This window comes from Zonotrichia albicollis, chromosome 13 (assembly GCF_047830755.1).
Source record: "Zonotrichia albicollis isolate bZonAlb1 chromosome 13, bZonAlb1.hap1, whole genome shotgun sequence".
NCBI lineage: Eukaryota > Metazoa > Chordata > Aves > Passeriformes > Passerellidae > Zonotrichia > Zonotrichia albicollis.
The window spans coordinates 7,275,156-7,297,487 of NC_133831.1; the positions used below are offsets into that span (position 1 = coordinate 7,275,156).

Genomic DNA, 22,332 nt, shown 5'->3' on the forward strand with positions numbered 1-22,332 from the left:
TGATGTTGCCAGCCCTGGTCACATCACCAACCCCATTGGCCTTGTGGTTTTTCCCAAAGCCCTGTCTCCTGGAGTGCCTGCAGGCAGCAAGCACCTCACTTTGTGGTTGTGGCTGGCTTCACTGTCCGGCTCTGAAGGACAAGGCAGGCTCAGCATATAGAAGCAAAGTGTGTTTATTATTTTATAAATCTGCTGATTTCGAGTTGGTCTTGCCCAAGGAGCTTAGCTCGCTGCTCTGTAAGCCACACCTACTGCGCTACCCCCATGCTACCTCTGTGACCACCTGGTAAGTCAGAGCCTGCTCTTCTTAAATGAGTTGCTCTGTCCCAAGTGAGCAGAAGCTACAGCACCACAGGTCCACAGCCTCTAAAGTGCCTAAAAATGGCTTGCTAGCGACAAGGGCTTGTGCGTACGCTGGAATTCACAAGTGTGATGTTAATGAGCTGGCAGCATGGTTAATTATCCACCCGCTGGTGGGAAGTGACAAGCCTCTGAAGTAAAATTAATCACCATTCCCGAAAAAAGAACCAATCAGTGTGGAAGTGGGTGCCAGCCCATCCACCCGAGCTGTTGGTCTTGCTCACTTTCCTCCAAACTCAGCTCCAAGTCCTTTGCTCCCCTGCACGGCAGTTTGTGGTGCCGACCATCACAGAGAGAAGCTGGCCCTCCCTCCTTTCAGTTCTTTTTAGGCTCCTTCTGCACCTTGTGTTCACGGAGCATCTTCCCCAACTTCCCAGGCTCTGGGCTGAACCTCGCCTGCCCTGGCTTCTCCTGCTCCTCCTTGCTCCCCAGCAGGATTTCGTTGATGTAGCTGAGGGTCAGGTTGCTGAAGATCATGTTGAAGTGGTGGGCACCTCGCAGCTCCTGCACGAACACCTTCTGCTCCTGCTGCTCCCGCCACCGCTTGCACAGCTCCAAGCTGCGTGTGCTGACACTGTCATCCCCGTCACCATAAATTATATCCACGGGGTCCTCATAGGGGAAACGCTCATCGTAAATGTAAGTCTCTGCCGTGGGGAAGCCCGTGCCATAGAGGCAGTACGTGTCCACCCCAGGAGGGGGCAAATCCTTCAGCAGGTCCTTCATGTCCTCCCACATGTACCAGCCGTCCTCCAGGTTGACGTCGGTGAAGAAGCGCTGGTAGTCGCGGTAGGTGTAGTTGTAGGAGGGAGTGGAGATGAAGACGTGGCTCTCGGGCCAGGCCAGTGTGGTGGGGAACATCCAGGGACTGGTGGTGGTCATGCGCTGCTCCTCGCGGAGCTTGATGTTGGACATGAGCGGGATGCCCTGCTCGTCACCTGCGGGACACGCAAGGGCTCGTCACCAATGGCACCACAATGTCCCCACACAGACTTTGGTGCCATCACCAATGGCACCACAATTGTCCCCACACAGACTTTGGAGCCATCACCAATGGCACCACAATTGTCCCCACACAGACTTTGGGGCCTTTGGGAGCTGGGCTGGGATCAGTGACTCACCACTGTCCCCTGGCCTTCTCCAGCTCAGCTCTTCCCCTGCCCATCACCTTCATCCTCTCCTTACCCCCCTGCCTGCAGATATCAAGAACAGCCCTCCAAACTCTTCTCTCCACATCTCTAGCTGCTCAGAGGGCCTGACTGGAGGCAAACCTGGATGTGTGATGGCACAGACCAATCCAGCCCTGAACATTCCCTGCAACCCTGGCACCACCACTCCTGCCTGCAGGGACAGGAGCAAGCAGTAGTAAGAGGCCAACTTGCATGTTTCCTTCAAGCCTTGATATTTTTTGGTGTGTCTGGAGTCCTAAGACCATGGAATGACCGCAGTTGACCTTAAAAATATCTCTGGCTCTCATGGCAACAGAGAAAAATATTAGCAGGTGACTTAAGGGTGATGCAAGGGGCCAGATGTTAAAACCTTCAAGCACATGATTTTTAATCTCATGCAGTTTTGGACTTGTGACTTGTAGATATCCTGGGCTGTCAGCATTAGGCAAGTGACTGTGGCTCTCTGGGCTGCAAAGAGGCTAAACAGGAACTGAGTCCCCCATCTCTTTCATCATTCTGCCCTTTCCCTGCCTACCACCACCCCTCCATTTCTGCAGGAGGGAAAGTAAACAAGGAGGTGTCTGCACACGAGGAGTCACCCACCAGATGCCAGGATACGCAGGGGCTTGACAGAGCCTCCCCAGGGGGCACCCAGGGAAATGAAGCCCCCAATGTACTGATCCTTCCAGGCTTGTGTCTGCTGCAGCAGGAAGTAGAGGACGTGCAGGTTGCCCATGCTGTGTGCGATGAGGAACACGGGTCTCTGGTACTCGTCGTGCATCTCCTCGATCAGCGCCTTCAGGTTCTGGAAGTACTCGGGCTGCTGCTCTGTGGGCAAGAGGGGAGCACGATGGCACGAGGGTCATCCCGCTTCCCTCTGAGCACGGGGGACATGGCCACAACCCCCAGACTTACGGGGTCCAACCCTCCAGTCGTAGGGAGCCGCCCGAACCGTCTTGTCCCTCACGTAGCCGTTGTTGACCAGGTTCTGCACCATGGTGTGCAGGTAGCCTGTGGGCAGAGGCAACAAGGGGCAGTTAGGTCTCTGGTCTTCTCTTGTCAAGCTTTTTCCATTTTGGTCCTGGTCATGGTCAGAATGTTCCCTGGTGAGCGCTGTAGCTCAGTGCCTCCAGCCAGAGGTAGTGACTCCGTGCATCCCTCTGAGTCCTGGGGTGGTGGATGGGGTGCTCCCTGCCAGCACCCCACTGGAATGTGTGTGTCCCCCAGGCTAATGTCCCTCAGTCCCAGGGCCCTGGGCTCTCTGCAGAACCGGTCCCTGCTGGAGATACAGGGACACCTCCCCATTTGCAGGGAGCACGTGGGACCCCCAGACACCCTGGCCTCTCCTCCTCTCACCTGCCAGCTTGCTCTGATCCAGGTATTCCACAGAATAGGTCTTGCCAAAGCCAGGAACTCGGATGTGCACCCCTGGGGCGTTGGACATTCTCCGAGAGGTTCGGTTGTACACCACCCTGTGGGGACAGGACAGGAGGTGACAGAAGAGCCATGTCCCCATGGAGAACACAGGGCTGGGGTGGAGAACACTGGGTAGGGCTTGGACCTGGCTGTTTCCAAGCCTTGTGTGGATGTGAGGTGCCCTGGAGCCCAGCCAGAGTCCCTTCTGCTCTCCTGGCATCCTGGGACAGGAGGCTCTGATGGAACCAGCTGCCACAGCCCCCTGACCCTGCAGCTCTGGGCAGGATGACAGCATTTCCAGTGGGTGCTCAGGGTGGTCTGGCTGGGCTTGAGTACATGGCAGGGACTTGGACAGGGACACACAGAGCAGTAGCCACTTACAGCCACTCACTTGTGTTCCCAAACAATCCCATGGTCCTCCCTTTTTTTTCTGTACATGCTAATTGTGGCCAGGGGGAGGAGAGGAGAGGGAGATCCTTGGTAGGTCATTTCCCCAGGGAGCTCCCGTGGTAGAGTTGGATGGTACCTGGTGTTATCGATCCAGCAGTCAACTCCCACTGGCAGGAAGGTGTTGAGGTTGAGCCAGATGGTGAAATAATCCTCTGTTTTACGGTAGCACATCCAGTTCACCACATCTGGCTTGTCCAGCTTTGCTTCCAGCTGGTTCCCAAGACACCCAGGCACTGGAGGCACCACAGAGGGAGAGCAGAGCCAGTGACAAACCCCATCCCATGACCCTGGGGGCTGCCCAAGCTGGTGCTTACCCCACCCCAGGCACTGCTCCCCTGGGGCTGCCTGGGGATGGCTGGGCACCTGCTGGAGCAGCATCTCTGGAGAACAACCCACTCCACACAGGAGAGAGGGTGCTTGGAGCTGAGATGCTGGGTGAACATGAAAACAGTGCTGAAATGCATCCTTGGGAACCCCTGGAGCTGCATTTCCATGGGGTGACCCCCAGAGCTGTCACCCTTGGCTCAAACACACGAGTCCCCAGCAGCACAAAGCATCCTGGATTGCTCCCCCTCCTCCCTGGATGGGTTCCCACCTTCCCCTCCTTGCTGCAGCCTGGGGGAAGAAATTAATGCTGCCCATTCCTAATGCAGTCCTGACACCTTGTCTGGGGGCAGTGGTCAGTTCAGGGGTGCAGAGCTCCCAGAGAGAGTTTCCTGAACTTTAAACTCTCCATACAGACTGGACACATGCATGCAGGACACCCATCCTGCTGCTGCCCTGAGAGCTGTGCTGGGATCAGAACCTATGGAGAGCTTTCCCTGCTGTGTGCAGGGGCCCAGAGCCAGCTCCTGGCGCCAGCACTGACTGTAAGGGTGAGGACAAGAGGTGAATGACTGCAGGGGACAGTGAACCTGCTGGAATGGGAGCACCGGGTGACAAATCCCAAGGCCCCAGCAGGTCCAAGGACTTGCCTGCAATACACAGCAGGGGCTGGTGTGGACCTTCAGTGCCTCGTGCCATGCAAGAGGGGAAGGAGGTGCAGCAGTTTCCTTCCTCAACCTGCCTCACAGCTCCTCCATGCCTGGGGCACATCCCTAGGGGTGCAGGGAGAGTCTAATCCTGTCTTCAAAGCACCTGGGTGGGGACCAGACAGGTGTAGGGGAGTCCTGGTAAGGAGTGGGCAGAAGGGACGGTCAGCAAGAGGAGCAGGACCACGAGCTGCCCTGACAGCTCCTGAAGGTGCACAGCCAGGAGCCCCCTGCCCCTGGCACAGAGGTCTGAGCTCTGCCTCCCCTCCCAGAGGACATTAGGTAATTATTAAGGGAGTTCTGTGAGGCCACAGGGGTTATCAGTGGTCCCAAGGGCGCTGGGAGTTTCTGGGACGCCCGGCCCAGGGGGATGGGTTGGCTCTGGATGCTGAAGGGAAGGAGAGGCAGCCAAGTGGCACAAGGGGCATCTGGGCTTGGGACACGGCCTGGGGCTGGCACTGAGTGGCACAAGGGGCATCCAGGTCTGGCTGGGCATGGGACACAGCCTGGGGCTGGCACTGGGGACAAAAGGAGATGCTCCGACTGCCACAGGTAACCCTGAGAAGAGGCACCTGGTGACAGTGAGCTGGGTCTTCTGGCCACCCCAGCACATGGAGGCCTGTGCCCCCTGATGCCCCTGGGAAGGGAATTTACAGGGTCAGCCCTTGGCATTGCAGTGGGGAGGGATCTTCTGCTTTTTCTCTTCTCTTTTTTCTAAGGGGACACTCATCATGATTCAAGAAAAAGGAGGAAAACCCCAACTCTGCTCAGCAGAGTTTTCATGGCAAAACCTGAGCTCAAGTGCCTGGTGATGGCACAGGAAGGCAGAACCATGCAGCACAGAGGCACCAGCTGGTGGTGGTTGCTTCCACCTCCCTGAGATGATGCCCCCACATCTCCTTAAATCTCCCTGTGCCCCTGTTCCTGCTGGCTTGCCCCCAGTCAGAGCTGGCATTGGGTGAGATGTGAGATGGATCCTCTTTTGCAGCAGCAGAGGATGACTTTGCCATCTCCAGGGAGTGGGAGCAGACACAGGACGGGGTGGGCTTCAGGGAAGTGAGAGGTGGTGGATCCACCCCGGGCACCAGTGCCAGCCTTTTTGGGAAGTGGTACAAGAGGCTGTGCTGCAGCCCCTGTCCCTCTGCCAGCAGAGTTCCCCAGACACAAACAAGCCTTAGAACACTCTGTGGGCCAGGTGTGAGATATCAGAGAGCCATTTCCTTTCTGGGGTGCCCGGTCTATCCCCTCAGCTCCAACAGGCTCCACCTGGGCATGGCCAGCCCGGTGAATGGGAGGGGACTGAGGAGCTGTGTGACACCCTCGCTTGGTGGCTCCAATCCAGACAGCCAGGACCCATCACAGCCCAACCCCAGTGAGCCAGCAGTGGCTCAGGACCCAGCCCTGTCTGCTTGGGGGCTGCAGGGCAGCCCGAGCTCCCACCAGACCCGCAGGTGCCCGCGCCGGCGCCGCCTTACCGAGAACCACGGGCGGTGTGCTGTTGGTCGGGGGAGCCTCCGGGGTGGTGGTGGGTGGGAAGAGGACATTGAAAAGCCAGAACTGCGCCGTGGGCTGCAGGAACAGCGAGAGCAGCAGCAGCAGAGCCCCGGGGCCGCCGCTCCCCATGGCCGGGATCCTCCGCACGGCTCCGGGCCAAAGCGCCGTCTACGATCGCAGCGCGGGTCCAGCCAAGAGGCACCCGGGCTGCAGGGGAGGGGAGAGCCAAGAGGGGCTGGCCGTGAGGAGGAGGAGGGACGGGGAGGGACGAAGGACAGGCCTTATGGACAAGCCATGGCCTGTCAGAACCAGCCCAGCAGCGCCAGGGGGTTCTGAGAGCCCCGGGAGCCCAGCTCAGGGGTGCTGCGGGTTCAGCGGCTTCCCGGGGCCTCCGTGTCCCTTTGCCACGTTCTGGGGACGTGGCTGCCACGGTCTTGCCCCTGTGTGGTTCTCTAGGGGTAATGCCCCACAGCTGCTCCCTCCCTGCCCCTCTGCTCTCCTCCTGCCCTGGCAGGGGATGATGATGCTGGTGCTGCCGGCGTGGCCAGGTGGCCCCAGGTATCCGGGAGAAGATGGAGGGGTTGGGATGGGAAAAGACAAATCTGGGCAGCTCCTTGTGCCACATGGCAGTGCCACATTCCCCAGTGCCATGCTAGGCACTTCCCCTGCCCTTTATCCACTGGAAGGCTCCCTCTGTGGCAGTCCCAGCTGGGGGACGCCCCTGCAGCTTCAGCTGCCCTGGGAACACGCTCTGGCTGGGAGGGACCTTAAAGTTCTTCTCATTTCAAACCCCTGCCATGGGCAGGGACACCTCCCACTAGACCAGGGTGTTCCAAGTCCCATCCAAGGTGGCCTTGAACACTTCAAGGGATGGGGCAAAAGCATATTCTCCTGCTGAAGGGAAGATTGCTGAAGGGAAGATGCCTTCTTACTCCCGGGAGGTGTGAGGTGGGACAGGGATGCTGATGCGCACTGGTGGGTGGGATGGCAAGCAGGGTGGGTTCCCTATGGAGCAAAGGGGTCCCTTCCTGAAGAATGGGGAGGAAGGGCAGTAGAACGTGTGGGGTGGCGCCTGCAGGTGTCCCCCCGGGCTCTGTGTCCCGGTGACCGAACCCGCAGCCCCCCCTCCCTCCCGCTTCACCGCGGCTCCTGCGGAAGCGCCGCCGGGGCTCGGGTTGGAGCCGCGGCCGCTGAAGCCACAGCCGAGCCCGGAGCCCGGCTCGGCCCCGCCGCCGCTGCTGCTCTGCCCCGGCGGGGCCCTCCCGCCTCCCCCGGGAGCAGCGGAGGCTCCGAAGCCGCTCCCGCAGCACCCGCTCCTGTCCTGCTGCGCATCCCCAGGGCGGGCCCTGAGCCCGCCCAGCGCCCAGCGAGATCCCAGAGCCCGGGTGTTCGTCTGGCCCGCGCTGGCAGCCTCGCTGGGCGATGTGGGAGTGGGGAACACCAGAGTGAGTCCCCCCATTGTCCCTGCGATGCTGGGGAAAACGGGGTCCCCCCCCAGCTGTCACAGACCACCGGGAAGCCCAAATGTGAGCCTGGATAGCTCAGTTGGGAGAGCATCAGACTTTTAATCTGAGGGTCCAGGGTTCAAGCCCCTGTTCAGGCGGTGGCATTATCCTTTAGGAGCCCTAGGGCAGGAACGGCACCTTCTCCAGTCAGGACGGTCGTGCCCAGGGCCCCCGATGCAGGGGACATAGCCGGGTATTGTGGTTTCCATTGGCGAAGGGCGCTCGGGTGCTCCAAGTGACTTCAGGCAGAGTTCTTAAAGTTTGGGTTCCTGCTGGCAGCTGCTTTTTTTCTGCGTGACAACCTCAGTGAAGATACTGAAGGGGCAGGAGCATCTCTCCTGGGAGGGAAGCCAGGCTCTGTTCAGTGGTGCTCAGTGCCAGAGGCCATGGGCACACACTGGAACACAGGAGGCTCCAGCTGAACCCTGATAGTGTCAGGAGAACCTTTTCACCCGAGGGTGATGAGTGGGAGTTTCCCAGCAGAGCCCTGCATCACTTTAAGGGAATACAGTTCATGACCGGTGGGGCCACCACACTGCCTCAGCCAAGCCCTGGACTGCCCTGGACATTTCAGGATATTTTTGCAAAATAGAAACTCTTTTAACGGAAAATCAAACAATTTTGGATTAAAAATATCCCCTGTCCTATGTAAATTTTTTTAAATGTTTTTCAACCTGAGCATACATCAGTTGTTCAAGCATAGTAAATTATTTTTCAGGTAAGTTTAGTGGCCTTACACCTCATACTGACTTTCTGTGGAAAAAAAAAATAAAAGAAGAATGAGAAGTTATGTATTTCCTTGTGTTTCTGCTGCTCAGCTGGGTAAAAGTGGGGCAGGCACTGCTGCTGCTAATGGGCAGCTTCTCAAGATGTTTGCCTTCTCTTCCTCCTGTCCTATCTTTAGAACAGAAAAAAATGGGGTTTTTTTAACTTTCCCTAACTGAAGAGATATGTGTATTCAGTAAATGAATGTTGGAGGAATGTGAAGTCATGTAAGTAAATGCCCTATAAACTGTAAATCCTAAAAGTAAATGTGCAATGGTTTTTTCCCCTCTTCATTTCTTGTTCTGGATAAGATACAAAAGAAAATAAATCTATTTTGTGCTAGAAAAAAATTCCACCCTTTCCTTTTCCCAAGCACCAGCCCTGCAGACCCCTGAGCCCCTCTGCCTGAGTGCTGCAGCCTCCTGCTGCTCTCAGATGTCCCAGGATGTCCCTCTGCTGGGGTGACACCTTCCCTGTGCCACCCCTTTGTCACTCTTGCTCTGAAAGCCGCCGGCCAGAGCCAGTTCTGCGCGGCTGTCAGGAGAGGGCACCAAGCCCAAGCAAACGGGGTGACTCCATCGAGGCTCCAAAGGGTAAAGGCAACACTCGGAGAGGCTTCCCCAGGCTGAGGCATCTCCTGGTGCACCCTGAGATCTCCATCTGCTTCTTGGTGCCCGTGGGACCTCGAGTTCCCAGACCTGCAGTGTGTCAGGGTCGCCCCTCAGCTCTGGGTGGGTTTTGCCTCTGCTGTGAAAGCGTCCCTGGAGGTCCTGCAACCAAAATCCTGCTGCCCTGGAGCGGGGAGTGCCAGAGCAGGACTTTAATCTGGTTATCTGCCCTCTGCTGTGGCAGGTCCGTCACGCCCGGGGGGCCAGGAGCTGAGCAAGTTTTGCCTCCCACCTCCTCACTCTGCAGGGCACCCGCAGCACCTTCTGGTCCTCTTTCTGCCAAACTCTGAGGAAGTGGAACGTTGGGCAAATTCCCCTAAATTCTCAAGTTTACCTGAAAAATGGAGAAGCTGGAGTGCTTTCCCAGAAGTGCCACTGCAGCCCCACTGGTGACACCCCGCACAGTGACTGCAGGTGGGGAAATCATGGTTGGTATGAGTCTGGCCACTCTCGGACCACCCGAACTTGTGATCCCCTCCCAGGGCTTGACATCTTTTCAAACCCCTCAGAGCTGCCTCCCTCCCGGCTGGGGACAAAAGTTGCTGTGACTCGGATTCGAACCGAGGTTGCTGCGGCCACAACGCAGAGTACTGACCACTATACGATCACAGCACAGGGACCCTGCCACCCGCCGGCTCCGCGACACGCCCGGAGCGCGACGGGGACTGTCCCCACACTGTCCCCATCCCTGCACCGCCGGCACCACAGCGGGGACTGTCCCCGCTCTGTCCCCTCCCCTGGCACCGCCACCCAGCACAGCCTGGCCGGCAAATCCTGTTTAATTGAGGAGGATATGGATGGATTTGGCAGTGTAGAACGGGGCCCTGAGTTGTGCAGAGCACTGGCAGTGCTGGGGTGGCACCAGGACATGAGACTGCTGCTAGGGGCCTCAGGCAGTGGGGCCATCATCCTATAATACAGCCAAGTCAGGGTTATAATAATTTCAGTGATACAAGAGGTGAGGAATTAATGAATTAATTTTAGCATCCTGTGTGATAGGAAAAATTTGAGGGAACTCAGTTAAAAATGCAACAAATGGCACAATGATCTCATTGGGTAGCTGAATGGTGCTGTGGGGAGGATACTGTCAGGGAGGTCTGGGTAACCCAGAGTGTCCCTGATCCCCATCATCCACCATCCCCAGGGTCCCACTGCCACCTCCTGCCTGATCATGATCCTTCTCCATGTTTGCTCCCCAATTTTGTGCCTTCAGAATTGTACTTTGGTCACTCCAGAGCTGCATTTGCTGCTCCTGGCCCTGGTGCAGCTTGGGTTTAGTGCTGGTGGTGGAGAAAGGACTCTGTGGGGGTAAGAGCTCCCTGCTTCACACCCAAGGCAGCCCACAGCCCATGGGAACCATCCCACTGCTCCTCCCCACCCCTCCATGCTCCACAGGACACTCAGTGGGGGATCCCCAGGGTCCCCACGGACCCCTGAGGCCCCAAATGCCCATCTGGTCCCACACCCCACTCCATCAGCCCCATGGTGAGTCCCAGAGGACCTGTGGGCACCTCTGCTCATCACTGGAGCCTCCAGTGCCACGTGTGCCCCATGGAAATGTACACAACACCAAGAGCCAATCCTGCCTCCACACACCAGCTCACAGCAGGGAGCAGAGCTGCCAAGAAGAGAGGTGCAGATAGGATTTAACAGGAACACAGAATAGGTTCCCATCCCTGAGAGGGCTCAAGACTGCACTTGAGATTTCCCATTTGAGGCCCTGGTCTTCATGAGTGTGTTTTGACTACCTTGATCCCCAGCAGGGCATAAGCATGCCAGGAGTATCACATCAGGTTTTGTCTTCCTGACCTATGTGGTAGAGGAGCTGACAATCAGCAGGGCCCTGCTTACACTTTGAACAGGAAAATAAGAAAGGAATCACTGGGAGGAGTGCCTGAGTCCTTGTAAGGTTGTGCTGCCACTCTGAGGGAGACCTCTGGGACGAGCCCAGGGACAAATTCCTATCAGGACGGTGTCCGGGTCCCCAGTTAGACAAGAACGAATGCTCAGACCAACCCAGCTCAATGATATGCAGAAATAACTGAGAGGAACTCTCAAAGCACCAGTGAGGATTCTTAGTTAATAGCAGATCAAGGGAAGAAGGCTCACAGTGCTAATTGTTTGTGGAAACTCATTTACTAAGGGACAGGTAAAACATGGTGCAGGCAGCAAAGGTCCTCACAGTTGGAATCCTGAATCAGCATCTCACCAGGGCACGACCTTCCCTTCCCAGTCCAGGAAGGCCCCAGTCTCCTTCTCAGAGATGGAGGACAGCACCTTCAGCATCCCTTGCACGCTGTCATCCACTGTCAGGGGAGGCTGTGGGGCAGAGAGAGAAACAGCTCTGTGCTCAGGGGTCTGCCCTGAAACACATCATTGCTCTGGGCAAGAAGCATTCCCAGTCCTCATCACCCTCCCTCCCATGCCTACAGGGTATCCACCCAGAAGTTCTCACACAGCCCAGCATGAGACCCCAGCAAATTCTGCATTTCAAAATGTTGAGGCTCTCCCAGACCATGCACAGGAGATCCCTTACCTTGAATGATCCTCCTCCACCCCCCATGTCAGTTTGCACCCAGCCGGGGTGGAAAGTGACGCAGAGGATGCCGTGCTCCTTGTACGCCAGGGACTGGCACTTGCCCAGCATGTTCAGAGCAGCCTGAGGGGAGACAATGCGGGACGGTGCTGGGAGGGGAAGGGAGGCTGCAAAGGGAACATGTGCACACCCCACAGCCAGGGCAGGGATTGGGCAGAGGGGGCCACTTCCCAGGATACAAGATGCTCCCTCACTATCCATGTATGGATGCCCAGCCAAGATGAAGTCCCACTATATCATATCCCTCTGAGGTGGGACCCAGGGCCAGGAACATGACTGAGCTGTGATGGGCACCCAGGGACTGGCAGGACCTCAGTCACAGCATAGAGAGGGGCACAGACTGAGGGGGAGGTTGCAAGGCAGTGTGATCTTTCGAAGGGGAAAATGTCTGAGCCCACCCCCAGCAAAATCTGGCAGTACCTTGCTGCAGCGGTACGAGACAACATGTCCAAACTCCCACACATACATAGTGTCAATGGAGCCGGCAATGCTGGATATGTTGACGATGGCAGCCTTGCTGCAGCTCAGCCCTGAACCAGGGCTGCCCTGGGCAGCCTTCTTCAGCAAGGGCAGAAATGCCTGTGAGGAGACAGAGGGGACAGGAGCACACATGGACACAGCACAGGGCAGGGGAGAAGCTTCTTCCACACTGGGCAACATGGACACCAGCACTGGGGGGCATCCTCCCTCCTCTTCCCTGCCAGGCTCCAGCTCCTGAGCTCCAGCCCATGGCTGCCTGAGCTTCTCATTAACTGAGAGCCCATCAGGGCACCAGAGCAGTGACAGGAGCCCCTCCCACTGGCCCTTCACTCCCTCTGTAATGTCCATCTTGCACACATGGGAAGGGATCCTTCTGGAGCCAGTGCTGTAGTGCTGTGCACTCACCTGGCCCATCAGCAGGGGTCCAACCGTGTTGGTGGTATAAACCTGTATCATATCCTCTGGTGTTTCATTATCAAGGGAGCTTGGCTTTGCAATTCCAGCATTGTTGATGAGGAGGTTGAGCCCAGAGCCCCCCAGGTGCTCCCCAACCTTGGCTGCAGCTGCCTTGATGCTGGCAGGGTCAGAGACTTCTGCAGAGCCAACACAGGGAGGTCAGAGCCTGTGTCCCCATGCTGGAGTCCCCTCTGTTCCCCCAGAGGTGGCAGTGCCCCATGGCCCTGCAGGCACCAGCCCGTGGCACAGCTCCCTCCCAGCACGGAGCTCCCAGGGTGTGCCCAGCCTGGGCACTCGCCAGAGGAACTGGGGCAAAGGATCCGCACTCGGGGCACCTACCGAGCGGGATGATGATGATGTTGGGGTGCTTGGAGGCCAAATTCTGCAACTCCTGAAAGAGAGAGCACTGTGTAAGCATGGAGAGCCTGGAGGAGCTGTGCAGAGGCTCGGCCGTTCCCAGGCAAAGCCCACATTGCTCTGGCTCCATCCCTGCACTACCATGGACCCACACTATGCTCCAGCTGCCTTGAAACCAATGGATGGGGAGTTCTCCATGACCAAGTAGCACTGTTCCCTCCATGCATCCCATGCACAGCTGCTCCCATGTTGTCTCAGCCCAGCTGCCGTGTACCACACGTGCCCAGCTGAAGCTCCAGCCCCTTGCAAGCACCATCCCTGTTCCAATCTCCCCCTGGCACCGAGTGCCCCCATCCCTCAGCACAGCCCATGCCTCCTGCCCAGCCTCACCTGTGCTCGCTGTCCCTTGGGGTCCCGACAGCCTGCAAAGATCCACTGAGGTGGGTTTGGCATCCTCAGGAAATGCTGGACAAACCCCAGGCCGATGCCTCGGTTGGCCCCGGTCACCAGAACGGAGCGGACGTGGAGCCCTGCCATGCTGCTTGTCCTCGTCTGCTCCAGCTCTCACTGTTTGCTCTGCTCTCTCACAGTTCCTTTTAGCTTTTTCCAGACACCCCACCCACTCAGGGTTTACACCAACCCTTGGATCCAGGAGGAGCAACTGCACCTGCCCTTCAAACTCAGGCCATTGATCCCGGCTGGGATCCAGGCCTTGTTTCCAAAGGGCAAAAACCCTTGGCGGTCTCATGCAAAATTCTGCTGTCCTTGGGAAACCTAGTGCCATAAACCAGGAGAGGTTTATGTTGTGGCTGAGGAGGGAAGGAGCAGCACGTGGGAAGCTCCAGGGCTCACATGGGCTTGACATTTTCACAAGAAGGGCTTCCTCTATCAGACCCACACAGCACTGGGCACAGCCTGATCGCACCGCCTGGGCCAGGACATTCCTCACACAGCCACGAGCAGACACTCTCTGCCTTGAGCTGGCCTCCTCCAAGCCACTGCCCATTCCCTGATGGTAGAGGCAAACAAGCTCCCATGCAGGGAAGCACACCCAGAGGATCCAGTCTCCTGGCAGAACAATGGGCACCTGCATGGCCAGCACTGGCCTTGCACTCCAGCAAGACACAAACTGCAGGCTTGCCACATCTTGATGCAGCATCTGTGTCCTTGCAGCAGGAACTTCTGCCACTCCTGGAGCAGGCAGCCAAGGCAAGGAGGGTCTGAGCTGCAGCAGGGCTGCTGTCATCAACATCTCCCCCAAGCTGGGCTCCATCGGGCTGTGCCTCCACGTGCCACAGGCCCCCATGTACCCGTACCGCGCCAGCAAGGTGAGCTGCCAGGGAGGTGCTGGAGATGCTGTCCCAGGCACGGTGCCCGTGCAGGGGAGGGAGCCCCTGGGTCACCCCCTGCCCCAGCCACCCATCCCCTGCCTGGTTCTCCCAGGTGGAAGCACAGAGACTGGGACAGCAGCAGCCAGGAATGAGCCTTCCAGGAGGGTCATTCAGGTGCTTTGTCCCGGGACTGAGTCCCCATTTGTCATCTCCACAGACATTTTGTGGCTATGAAATGTCTCCTCTCCTGCCCACCCACACCCTGGGTTGTGCTGGCAAGGCTGTGCCTCTTCCAGGCTGCCCAGGACATGGGGATAAGGTGTTTGGGTGTGGAGCTTCCAGAAGACAAGGGCTTGGGAAGCAACTTCTGTCTCCTTCCCCAACCCACCTGTGCTCCCTCTGTATCCCTCACTCTGTAAACTCTGGCAGCTGATGTCTCTCTGCTCTGTCTCCACACCCAGTCTCAAACCCCTGTCTGAGCACATGACAGAATCCTTGTGCTCTGCCTGAGCTCTGTGTGTCCCTCTGTCCCACCTGAGACCAGGCATTCCCCAGCTGAGGGCAGAGGGCAGCTGCTCCCTGTGCCCCCCAGCCCCTCAGGCAGCTCAGCCTGGGCAGGGGAAAGCCAGTCCTGCAGAGGCTCAGAAGATCTCTCTCCTCTCAGGAGAGGGGCCCAGCTCCAGCTCCTCCAGTGCCTTCTGGAGGGGAGGTCTCCAGAGGACACTCACGGTGCCATGGGAGCTGCTGGCTGGAACTCATGGGGGTGCCAGTGACAGCCCTGGGCTGGGGCAGCTCTGGGCACCACCAATCCCCAGGGCAGGAGTGGGATATCTGGAAAGGGCCACCCCATGAGCTGGCACTGCACAACAGAGCTGGGGGTCTCAGCAGGAGTTTATTGAGGATGTGGGGAAGGTGGGAGCAGTGCCAGAAGGACCTCTGGCTGCCAGGATCCTGCAGTGGTGTCTCACCAGGGGATGACATTCCCTTCCCAGTCCCGGTAGGAGCCGGTGTCCTTCTCAGAGAGGGAGGAGAGGACCTTCAGCATCCCTTGCACGCTGTCATCCACTGTCACTGGGGGCTGTGGGGCACAGGGGGAGATGCAGCCCATGCCCAAGGCCTGGCTGAGGGCCCTGGAGCAGCTGGAGCCAGGGGAAAGAGCTGCTCCAGGGCAAAGGGAAAGCTGAAAACCCCAAGGGGAGGGACTGAGATGAGAACTGAGGGGATGGGAACACCCAGGACCAGGACAGGGGGAGCTGCCCCAGCAGGGATTGGGCAGGCAGGGAAGCCACGGGCAGGGGCTCAGGACAGCAACTCCCAACCATGCAAAATCAGCCCAGGAGCTCTGATGGACCCGCCCCGGAGGAATTCCTACCGCGTGTCCGGCAGCGCTGCCCATGTCGGTTTGCACCCAGCCGGGGTGGAGAGCGACGCAGAGGATGCCGTGCTCCTTGTACGCCAGGGACTGGCACCTGCTCAGCATGTTCAGAGCAGCCTGAGGGGAGACAATGCAGGGACGGTGGTGGCAGGGGAAGGGGGACTGCAAGGGGACCCGCAGCTGGGCAGGGAAAGCAAAGCTGTGACAGTACCTTGCTGCAGCGGTAGGAGACACCTTGTATCAACTCCCAACCAAAGGCAGAAGCGATGGAGCCACCAATGCTGGATATGTTGACAATGGCAGCCTTGCTGCAGCTCAGCCCTGAGCCTGGGCTGCCCTGGGCAGCTTTCTTCAGCAAGGGCAGAAATGCCTGTGAGGAGACAGAGGGGACAGGAGCACACACGGACACAGCACAGGGCAGGGGAGAAGCTCCTTCCACACTGGGCAACATGGACACCAGCACTGGGGGGCATCCTCCCTCCTCTTCCCTGCCGGGCTCCAGCTTTTGAGCTCCAGCCCATGGCTGCCTGAGCTTCTCATCAACTGAGAGCCCATCAGGGCACCAGAGCTGTGACAAGAGGCCCTCCCACTGGCCCTTCACTCCCTCTGTAATGTTCAGTTTGAGTACATGGGAAGGGATCCTTCTGGAGCCAGTGCTGTGGACTCACCTGGCCCATCAGCAGGGGTCCAACCGTGTTGGTGGTGTAAGTCTCAGTCATGTCCTGCAGCATCTCATCATCAAGAGACTTTGCCTTCAAAACTCCAGCATTGTTGATGAGGAGGTTGAGCCCAGAGCCCCCCAGGTGCTCCCCAACCTTGGCTGCAGCTGCCTTGATGCTGGCAGGGTCAGAGACTTCTGCAGAGCCAACACGGGGAGGTCAGAGCCTGTGTCCCCATGCTGGAGTCCCCTCTGTTCCCCCAGAGGTGGCAGTGCCCCATGGCCCTGCAGGCACCAGCCCGTGGCACAGCTCCCTCCCAGCACGGGGCTCCCAGGGGGTGCCCAGCCTGGGCACTCGCCAGAGGAACTGGGGCAAAGGATCCGCACTCGGGGTACCTACCGAGCGGGATGATGATGATGTTGGGGTGCTTGGAGGCCAAATTCTGCAACTCCTGAAAGAGAGAGCACTGTGTAGGCATGGAGAGCCTGGAGGAGCTGTGCAGAGGCTCAGCCATTACCAGCTAAAGCCCACATTGCTCTGGCTCCATCCCTGCACTACCATGGACCCACACTATGCTCCAGCTGCCCTGAATCCAAAGGATGGGGTGTTCTCCATGACCAAATAGCACTGTTCCCTCCATGCATCCCATGCACAGCTGCTCCCATGTTGTCTCAGCCCAGCTGCCGTGTACCACACGTGCCCAGCTGAAGCTCCAGCCCCTTGCAAGCACCATCCCTGTTCCAATCTCCCCCTGGCACCGAGTGCCCCCATCCCTCAGCACAGCCCATGCCTCCTGCCCAGCCTCACCTGTGCTCGCTGTCCCTTGGGGTCCCGACAGCCTGCAAAGATCCACTGAGGTGGGTTTGGCATCCTCAGGAAATGCTGGACAAACCCCAGGCCGATGCCTCGGTTGGCCCCGGTCACCAGAACGGAGCGGACGTGGAGCCCTGCCATGCTGCTTGTCCTCGTCTGCTCCAGCTCTCACTGTTTGCTCTGCTCTCTCACAGTTCCTTTTAGCTTTTTCCAGACAACCCACCCACTCAGGGTTTACGCCAACCCTTGGATCCAGGAGGAGCAACTGCACCTGCCCTCCAAACTCCAGGCCATTGATCCCGGCTGGGATCCAGGCCTTGTTTCCAAAGGGCAAAAACCCTTGGCGGTCTCATGCAAAATTCTGCTGTCCTTGGGAATCCTAGTGCCATAAACCAGGAGAGGTTTATGTTGTGGCTGAGGAGGGAAGGAGCAGCACGTGGGAAGCTCCAGGGCTCACGTGGGCTTGACACCTTCACAAGAAGGGCTTCCTCTATCAGACCCACACAGCACTGGGCACAGCCTGATCTCATCACCTGCCCCGCTCCCCTGGGCCAGGACATTCCTCACACAGCCACGAGCAGACACTCTCTGCCTTGAGCTGGCCTCCTCCAAGCCACTGCCCATTCCCTGATGGTAGAGGCAAACAAGCTCCCATGCAGGGAAGCACACCCAGAGGATCCAGTCTCCTGGCAGAACAATGGGCACCTGCATGGCCAGCACTGGCCTTGCACTCCAGCAAGACACAAACTGCAGGCTTGCCACATCTTGATGCAGCATCTGTGTCCTTGCAGCAGGAACTTCTGCCACTCCTGGAGCAGGCAGCCAAGGCAAGGAGGGTCTGAGCTGCAGCAGGGCTGCTGTCATCAACATCTCCCCCAAGCTGGGCTCCATCGGGCTGTGCCTCCACGTGCCACAGGCCCCCATGTACCCGTACCGCGCCAGCAAGGTGAGCTGCCAGGGAGGTACTGGAGATGCTGTCCCAGGCACAGTGCCCGTGTAGGGGAGGGAGCCCCTGGGTCACCCCCTGCCCCAGCCACCCATCCCCTGCCTGGTTCTCCCAGGTGGAAGCACAGAGACTGGGACAGCAGCAGCCAGGAATGAGCCTTCCAGGAGGGTCATTCAGGTGCTTTGTCCCGGGACTGAGTCCCCATTTGTCATCTCCACAGACATTTTGTGGCTATGAAAAGTCTCCTCTCCTGCCCACCCACACCCTGGGTTGTGCTGGCAGAGCTGTGCCTCTTCCAGGCTGCCCAGGACATGGGGATAAGGTGTTTGGGTGTGGAGCTTCCAGAAGACAAGGGCTTGGGAAGCAACTTCTGTCTCCTTCCCCAACCCACCTGTGCTCCCTCTGTATCCCTCACTCTGTAAACTCGGGCAGCTGATGTCTCTCTGCTCTGTCTCCACACCCAGTCTCAAACCCCTGTCTGAGCCCATGGCAGAATCCTTGTGCTCTGCCTGAGCTCTGTGTGTCCCTCTGTCCCACCTGAGACCAGGCATTCCCCAGCTGAGGGCAGAGGGCAGCTGCTCCCTGTGCCCCCCAGCCCCTCAGGCAGCTCAGCCTGGGCAGGGGAAAGCCAGTCCTGCAGAGGCTCAGAAGATCTCTCTCCTCTCAGGAGAGGGGCCCAGCTCCAGCTCCTCCAGTGCCTCCTGGAGGGGAGGTCTCCAGAGGACACTCACGGTGCCATGGGAGCTGCTGGCTGGAACTCATGGGGGTGCCAGTGACAGCCCTGGGCTGGGGCAGCTCTGGGCACCACCAATCCCCAGGGCAGGAGTGGGATATCTGGAAAGGGCCACCCCATGAGCTGGCACTGCACAACAGAGCTGGGGGTCTCAGCAGGAGTTTATTGAGGATGTGGGGAAGGTGGGAGCAGTGCCAGAGGGACCTCTGGCTGCCAGGATCCTGCAGTGGTGTCTCACCAGGGGATGACATTCCCTTCCCAGTCCCGGAAGGCGCCGGTGTCCTTCTCAGAGAGGGAGGAGAGGACCTTCAGCATCCCTTGCACGCTGTCATCCACTGTCACTGGGGGCTGTGGGGCACAGGGGGAGATGCAGCCCATGCCCAAGGCCTGGCTGAGGGCCCTGGAGCAGCTGGAGCCAGGGGAAAGAGCTGCTCCAGGGCTAAGGGAAAGCTGAAAACCCAAGGGGGAGGGACTGAGATGAGAATTGAGGGGATGGGGACACCCAGCACCCAGCACCAGGATGGGGGAGCTGCTCCAGCAGGGATTGGACAGGCAGGGAAGCCACGGGAAGGGGCTCAGGACAGCAACTCCCAACCATGCAAAATCAGCCCAGGAGCTCTGATGGACCCGCCCCGGAGGAATTCCTACCGCTTCTCCGGCAGCGCTGCCCAAGTCAGTTTGCACCCAGCCGGGGTGGAGAGCGACGCAGAGGATGCCGTGCTCCTTGTACGCCAGGGACTGGCACTTGCTCAGCATGTTCAGAGCAGCCTGAGGGGAGACAATGCAGGGACGGTGGTGGCAGGGGAAGGGGGACTGCAAGGGGACCCGCAGCTGGGCAGGGAAAGCAAAGCTGTGACAGTACCTTGCTGCAGCGGTAGGAGACACCTTGTATCAACTCCCAACCAAAGGCAGAAGCGATGGAACCGGCAATGCTGGATATGTTGACAATGGCAGCCTTGTTGCAGCTCAGCCCTGAGCCTGGGCTGCCCTGGGAAGCCTTCTTCAGCAAGGGTAGAAATGCCTGTTAGGAGACAGAGGGGACAGGAGCACACATGGACACAGCACAGGACAGGGGAGAAGCTCCTTCCACACTGGGCAACATGGACACCAGCACTGGGGGGCATCCTCCCTCCTCTTCCCTGCCGGGCTCCAGCTCCTGAGCTCCAGCCCACGGCTCCACAAGCTTCTCATCAACTGAGAGCCCATCAGGGCACCAGAGCTGTGACAGGAGCCCCTCCCACTGGCCCTTCACCCCCTCTGTAATGTTCAGTTTGAGTACATGGGAAGGGATCCTTCTGGAGCCAGTGCTGTAGTGCTGGGCACCCACCTGGCCCATCAGCAGGGGTCCAGCTGTGTTGGTGGTGTAAGTCTCAGTCATGTCCTGCAGCGTTTCAGCCTCAAGCATCTTAGGCTTGACCATTCCAGCATTGTTGATGAGGAGGTTGAGCCCAGAGCCCCCCAGGTGCTCCCCAACCTTGGCTGCAGCTGCCTTGATGCTGGCGGGGTCAGAGACTTCTGCAGAGCCAACACAGGGAGGTCAGAGCCTGTGTCCCCATGCTGGAGTCCCCTCTGTTCCCCCAGAGGTGGCAGTGCCCCATGGCCCTGCAGGCACCAGCCCGTGGCACAGCTCCCTCCCAGCACGGAGCTCCCAGGGTGTGCCCAGCCTGGGCACTCGCCAGAGGAACTGGGGCAAAGGATCCGCACTCGGGGCACCTACCGAGCGGGATGATGATGATGTTGGGGTGCTTGGAGGCCAAATTCTGCAACTCCTGAAAGAGAGAGCACTGTGTAGGCATGGAGAGCCTGGAGGAGCTGTGCAGAGGCTCAGCCATTACCAGCTAAAGCCCACATTGCTCTGGCTCCATCCCTGCACTACTGTGGACCCACACTATGCTCCAGCTGCCTTGAAACCAATGGATGGGGAGTTCTCCATGACCAAGTAGCACTGTTCCCTCCATGCATCCCATGCACAGCTGCTCCCATGTTGTCTCAGCCCAGCTGCCGTGTGCCACACGTGCCCAGCTGAAGCTCCAGCCCCTTGCAAGCACCATCCCTGTTCCAATCTCCCCCTGGCACCGAGTGCCCCCATCCCTCAGCACAGCCCATGCCTCCTGCCCAGCCTCACCTGTGCTCGCTGTCCCTTGGGGTCCCGACAGCCTGCAAAGATCCACTGAGGTGGGTTTGGCATCCTCAGGAAATGCTGGACAAACCCCAGGCCGATGCCTCGGTTGGCCCCGGTCACCAGAACGGAGCGGACGTGGAGCCCTGCCATGCTGCTTGTCCTCGTCTGCTCCAGCTCTCACTGTTTGCTCTGCTCTCTCACAGTTCCTTTTAGCTTTTTCCAGACACCCCACCCACTCAGGGTTTACACCAACCCTTGGATCCAGGAGGAGCAACTGCACCTGCCCTTCAAACTCCAGGCCACTCATCCTGGCTGGGATCCAGGCCTTGTTTCCAAAGGACAAAACCCCTTGGCGGTCTCATGCAAAATTCTGCTGTCCTTGGAAACTTAGTGCCATAAACCAGGAGAGGATGTTGTGGCTGAGGAGGGACGGAGCAGCATGTGGAAGGGATGTGGAAAGCTCCAGGGCTCACATGGGCTTGACATTTTCACAAGAAGGGCTTCCTCTATCAGACCCACACAGCACTGGGCACAGCCTGATCTCACCGCCTGGGCCAGGACATTCCTCACACAGCCACGAGCAGACACTCTCTGCCTTGAGCTGGCCTCCTCCAAGCCACTGCCCATTCCCTGATGGTAGAGGCAAACAAGCTCCCATGCAGGGAAGCACACCCAGAGGATCCAGTCTCCTGGCAGAACAATGGGCACCTGCATGGCCAGCACTGGCCTTGCACTCCAGCAAGACACAAACTGCAGGCTTGCCACATCTTGATGCAGCATCTGTGTCCTTGCAGCAGGAACTTCTGCCTCTCCTGGAGCAGGCAGCCAAGGCAAGGAGGGTCTGAGCTGCAGCAGGGCTGCTGTCATCAACATCTCCCCCAAGCTGGGCTCCATCGGGCTGTGCCTCCACGTGCCACAGGCCCCCATGTACCCGTACCGCGCCAGCAAGGTGAGCTGCCAGGGAGGTACTGGAGATGCTGTCCCAGGCACAGTGCCCGTGTAGGGGAGGGAGCCCCTGGGTCACCCCCTGCCCCAGCCACCCATCCCCTGCCTGGTTCTCCCAGGTGGAAGCACAGAGACTGGGACAGCAGCAGCCAGGAATGAGCCTTCCAGGAGGGTCATTCAGGTGCTTTGTCCCGGGACTGAGTCCCCATTTGTCATCTCCACAGACATTTTGTGGCTATGAAAAGTCTCCTCTCCTGCCCACCCACACCCTGGGTTGTGCTGGCAGAGCTGTGCCTCTTCCAGGCTGCCCAGGACATGGGGATAAGGTGTTTGGGTGTGGAGCTTCCAGAAGAGAAGGGCTTGGGAAGCAACTTCTGTCTCCTTCCCCAACCCACCTGTGCTCCCTCTGTATCCCTCACTCTGTAAACTCTGGCAGCTGATGTCTCTCTGCTCTGTCTCCACACCCAGTCTCAAACCCCTGTCTGAGCCCATGACAGGATCCCTGTGCTCTTCCCGAGCTCTGTGTGTCCCTCTGTCCCACCTGAGACCAGGCATTCCCCAGCTGAGGGCAGAGGGCAGCTGCTCCCTGTGCCCCCCAGCCCCTCAGGCAGCTCAGCCTGGGCAGGGGAAAGCCAGTCCTGCAGAGGCTCAGAAGATCTCT

General features: G+C 58.7%; 4 protein-coding genes and 2 non-coding genes across 6 annotated transcripts; 1 reads left to right on the top strand and 5 right to left on the bottom strand.

Annotated features, from left to right (window-relative positions):
• Positions 1-157: 157 nt before the first annotated feature.
• Positions 158-6,127, bottom strand: LCAT (lecithin-cholesterol acyltransferase). Its single transcript, XM_074550878.1, has 6 exons — positions 5,902-6,127; positions 3,472-3,628; positions 2,886-3,001; positions 2,445-2,540; positions 2,133-2,357; positions 158-1,298 (listed from the first exon to the last, which is right to left on the bottom strand). Exons 1-6 carry the CDS (start codon positions 6,047-6,049, stop codon positions 676-678), a joined length of 1,365 nt encoding a protein of 454 aa, XP_074406979.1. The 5' UTR covers positions 6,050-6,127; the 3' UTR covers positions 158-675.
• A 1,323-nt stretch (positions 6,128-7,450) lies between these two features.
• Positions 7,451-7,523, top strand: TRNAK-UUU (transfer RNA lysine (anticodon UUU)). Its single transcript has one exon. It is a non-coding gene; the product is annotated as a tRNA-Lys (tRNA).
• Positions 7,524-9,398: 1,875 nt separating this feature from the next.
• On the bottom strand, positions 9,399-9,470 carry TRNAH-GUG (transfer RNA histidin (anticodon GUG)). Its single transcript has one exon. It is a non-coding gene; the product is annotated as a tRNA-His (tRNA).
• A 1,481-nt stretch (positions 9,471-10,951) lies between these two features.
• Positions 10,952-13,426, bottom strand: LOC102066495 (C-signal-like). Its single transcript, XM_074550881.1, has 6 exons — positions 13,138-13,426; positions 12,730-12,781; positions 12,340-12,527; positions 11,875-12,033; positions 11,395-11,517; positions 10,952-11,177 (listed from the first exon to the last, which is right to left on the bottom strand). The coding sequence occupies exons 1-6, from the start codon at positions 13,282-13,284 to the stop codon at positions 11,064-11,066; spliced, it is 783 nt and encodes a 260-aa protein (XP_074406982.1). The 5' UTR covers positions 13,285-13,426; the 3' UTR covers positions 10,952-11,063.
• Positions 13,427-14,951: 1,525 nt separating this feature from the next.
• LOC141730766 (C-signal-like) lies at positions 14,952-17,144 on the bottom strand. Its single transcript, XM_074550882.1, has 6 exons — positions 16,920-17,144; positions 16,512-16,563; positions 16,122-16,309; positions 15,665-15,823; positions 15,451-15,570; positions 14,952-15,156 (listed from the first exon to the last, which is right to left on the bottom strand). Exons 1-6 carry the CDS (start codon positions 17,064-17,066, stop codon positions 15,043-15,045), a joined length of 780 nt encoding a protein of 259 aa, XP_074406983.1. The 5' UTR covers positions 17,067-17,144; the 3' UTR covers positions 14,952-15,042.
• Positions 17,145-18,747: 1,603 nt separating this feature from the next.
• Positions 18,748-21,345, bottom strand: LOC141730768 (C-signal-like). Its single transcript, XM_074550884.1, has 6 exons — positions 20,730-21,345; positions 20,322-20,373; positions 19,932-20,119; positions 19,467-19,625; positions 19,253-19,372; positions 18,748-18,952 (listed from the first exon to the last, which is right to left on the bottom strand). The coding sequence occupies exons 1-6, from the start codon at positions 20,874-20,876 to the stop codon at positions 18,839-18,841; spliced, it is 780 nt and encodes a 259-aa protein (XP_074406985.1). The 5' UTR covers positions 20,877-21,345; the 3' UTR covers positions 18,748-18,838.
• Positions 21,346-22,332: the final 987 nt, after the last annotated feature.

What these genes read in the sequence shown, in the direction of transcription:
- LCAT (XM_074550878.1), bottom strand. Translation starts at nt 6,049, where the DNA reads ATGGGGAGCGGCGGCCCCGGGGCTCTGCTGCTGCTGCTCTCGCTGTTC. An exon ending in TGCTGGATCGATAACACCAG is followed by an intron (nt 3,002 to 3,471) that starts GTACCATCCAAC and finishes CTGTCCCCACAG; the next exon opens with GGTGGTGTACAACCGAACCT. An exon ending in CGACTGGAGGGTTGGACCCC is followed by an intron (nt 2,358 to 2,444) that starts GTAAGTCTGGGG and finishes TCTTGCCCACAG; the next exon opens with AGCAGCAGCCCGAGTACTTC.
- LOC102066495 (XM_074550881.1), bottom strand. Translation starts at nt 13,284, where the DNA reads ATGGCAGGGCTCCACGTCCGCTCCGTTCTGGTGACCGGGGCCAACCGA. An exon ending in GACCCCTGCTGATGGGCCAG is followed by an intron (nt 12,034 to 12,339) that starts GTGAGTGCACAG and finishes GTCTCCTCACAG; the next exon opens with GCATTTCTGCCCTTGCTGAA. An exon ending in TCTCGTACCGCTGCAGCAAG is followed by an intron (nt 11,518 to 11,874) that starts GTACTGCCAGAT and finishes GTCTCCCCTCAG; the next exon opens with GCTGCTCTGAACATGCTGGG.
- LOC141730766 (XM_074550882.1), bottom strand. Translation starts at nt 17,066, where the DNA reads ATGGCAGGGCTCCACGTCCGCTCCGTTCTGGTGACCGGGGCCAACCGA. An exon ending in GACCCCTGCTGATGGGCCAG is followed by an intron (nt 15,824 to 16,121) that starts GTGAGTCCACAG and finishes GTCTCCTCACAG; the next exon opens with GCATTTCTGCCCTTGCTGAA. An exon ending in GCAGCGCTGCCGGACACGCG is followed by an intron (nt 15,157 to 15,450) that starts GTAGGAATTCCT and finishes TGTGCCCCACAG; the next exon opens with CCCCCAGTGACAGTGGATGA.
- LOC141730768 (XM_074550884.1), bottom strand. Translation starts at nt 20,876, where the DNA reads ATGGCAGGGCTCCACGTCCGCTCCGTTCTGGTGACCGGGGCCAACCGA. An exon ending in CATCATCATCATCCCGCTCG is followed by an intron (nt 20,120 to 20,321) that starts GTAGGTGCCCCG and finishes TTGGCTCTGCAG; the next exon opens with AAGTCTCTGACCCCGCCAGC. An exon ending in GCAGCGCTGCCGGAGAAGCG is followed by an intron (nt 18,953 to 19,252) that starts GTAGGAATTCCT and finishes TGTGCCCCACAG; the next exon opens with CCCCCAGTGACAGTGGATGA.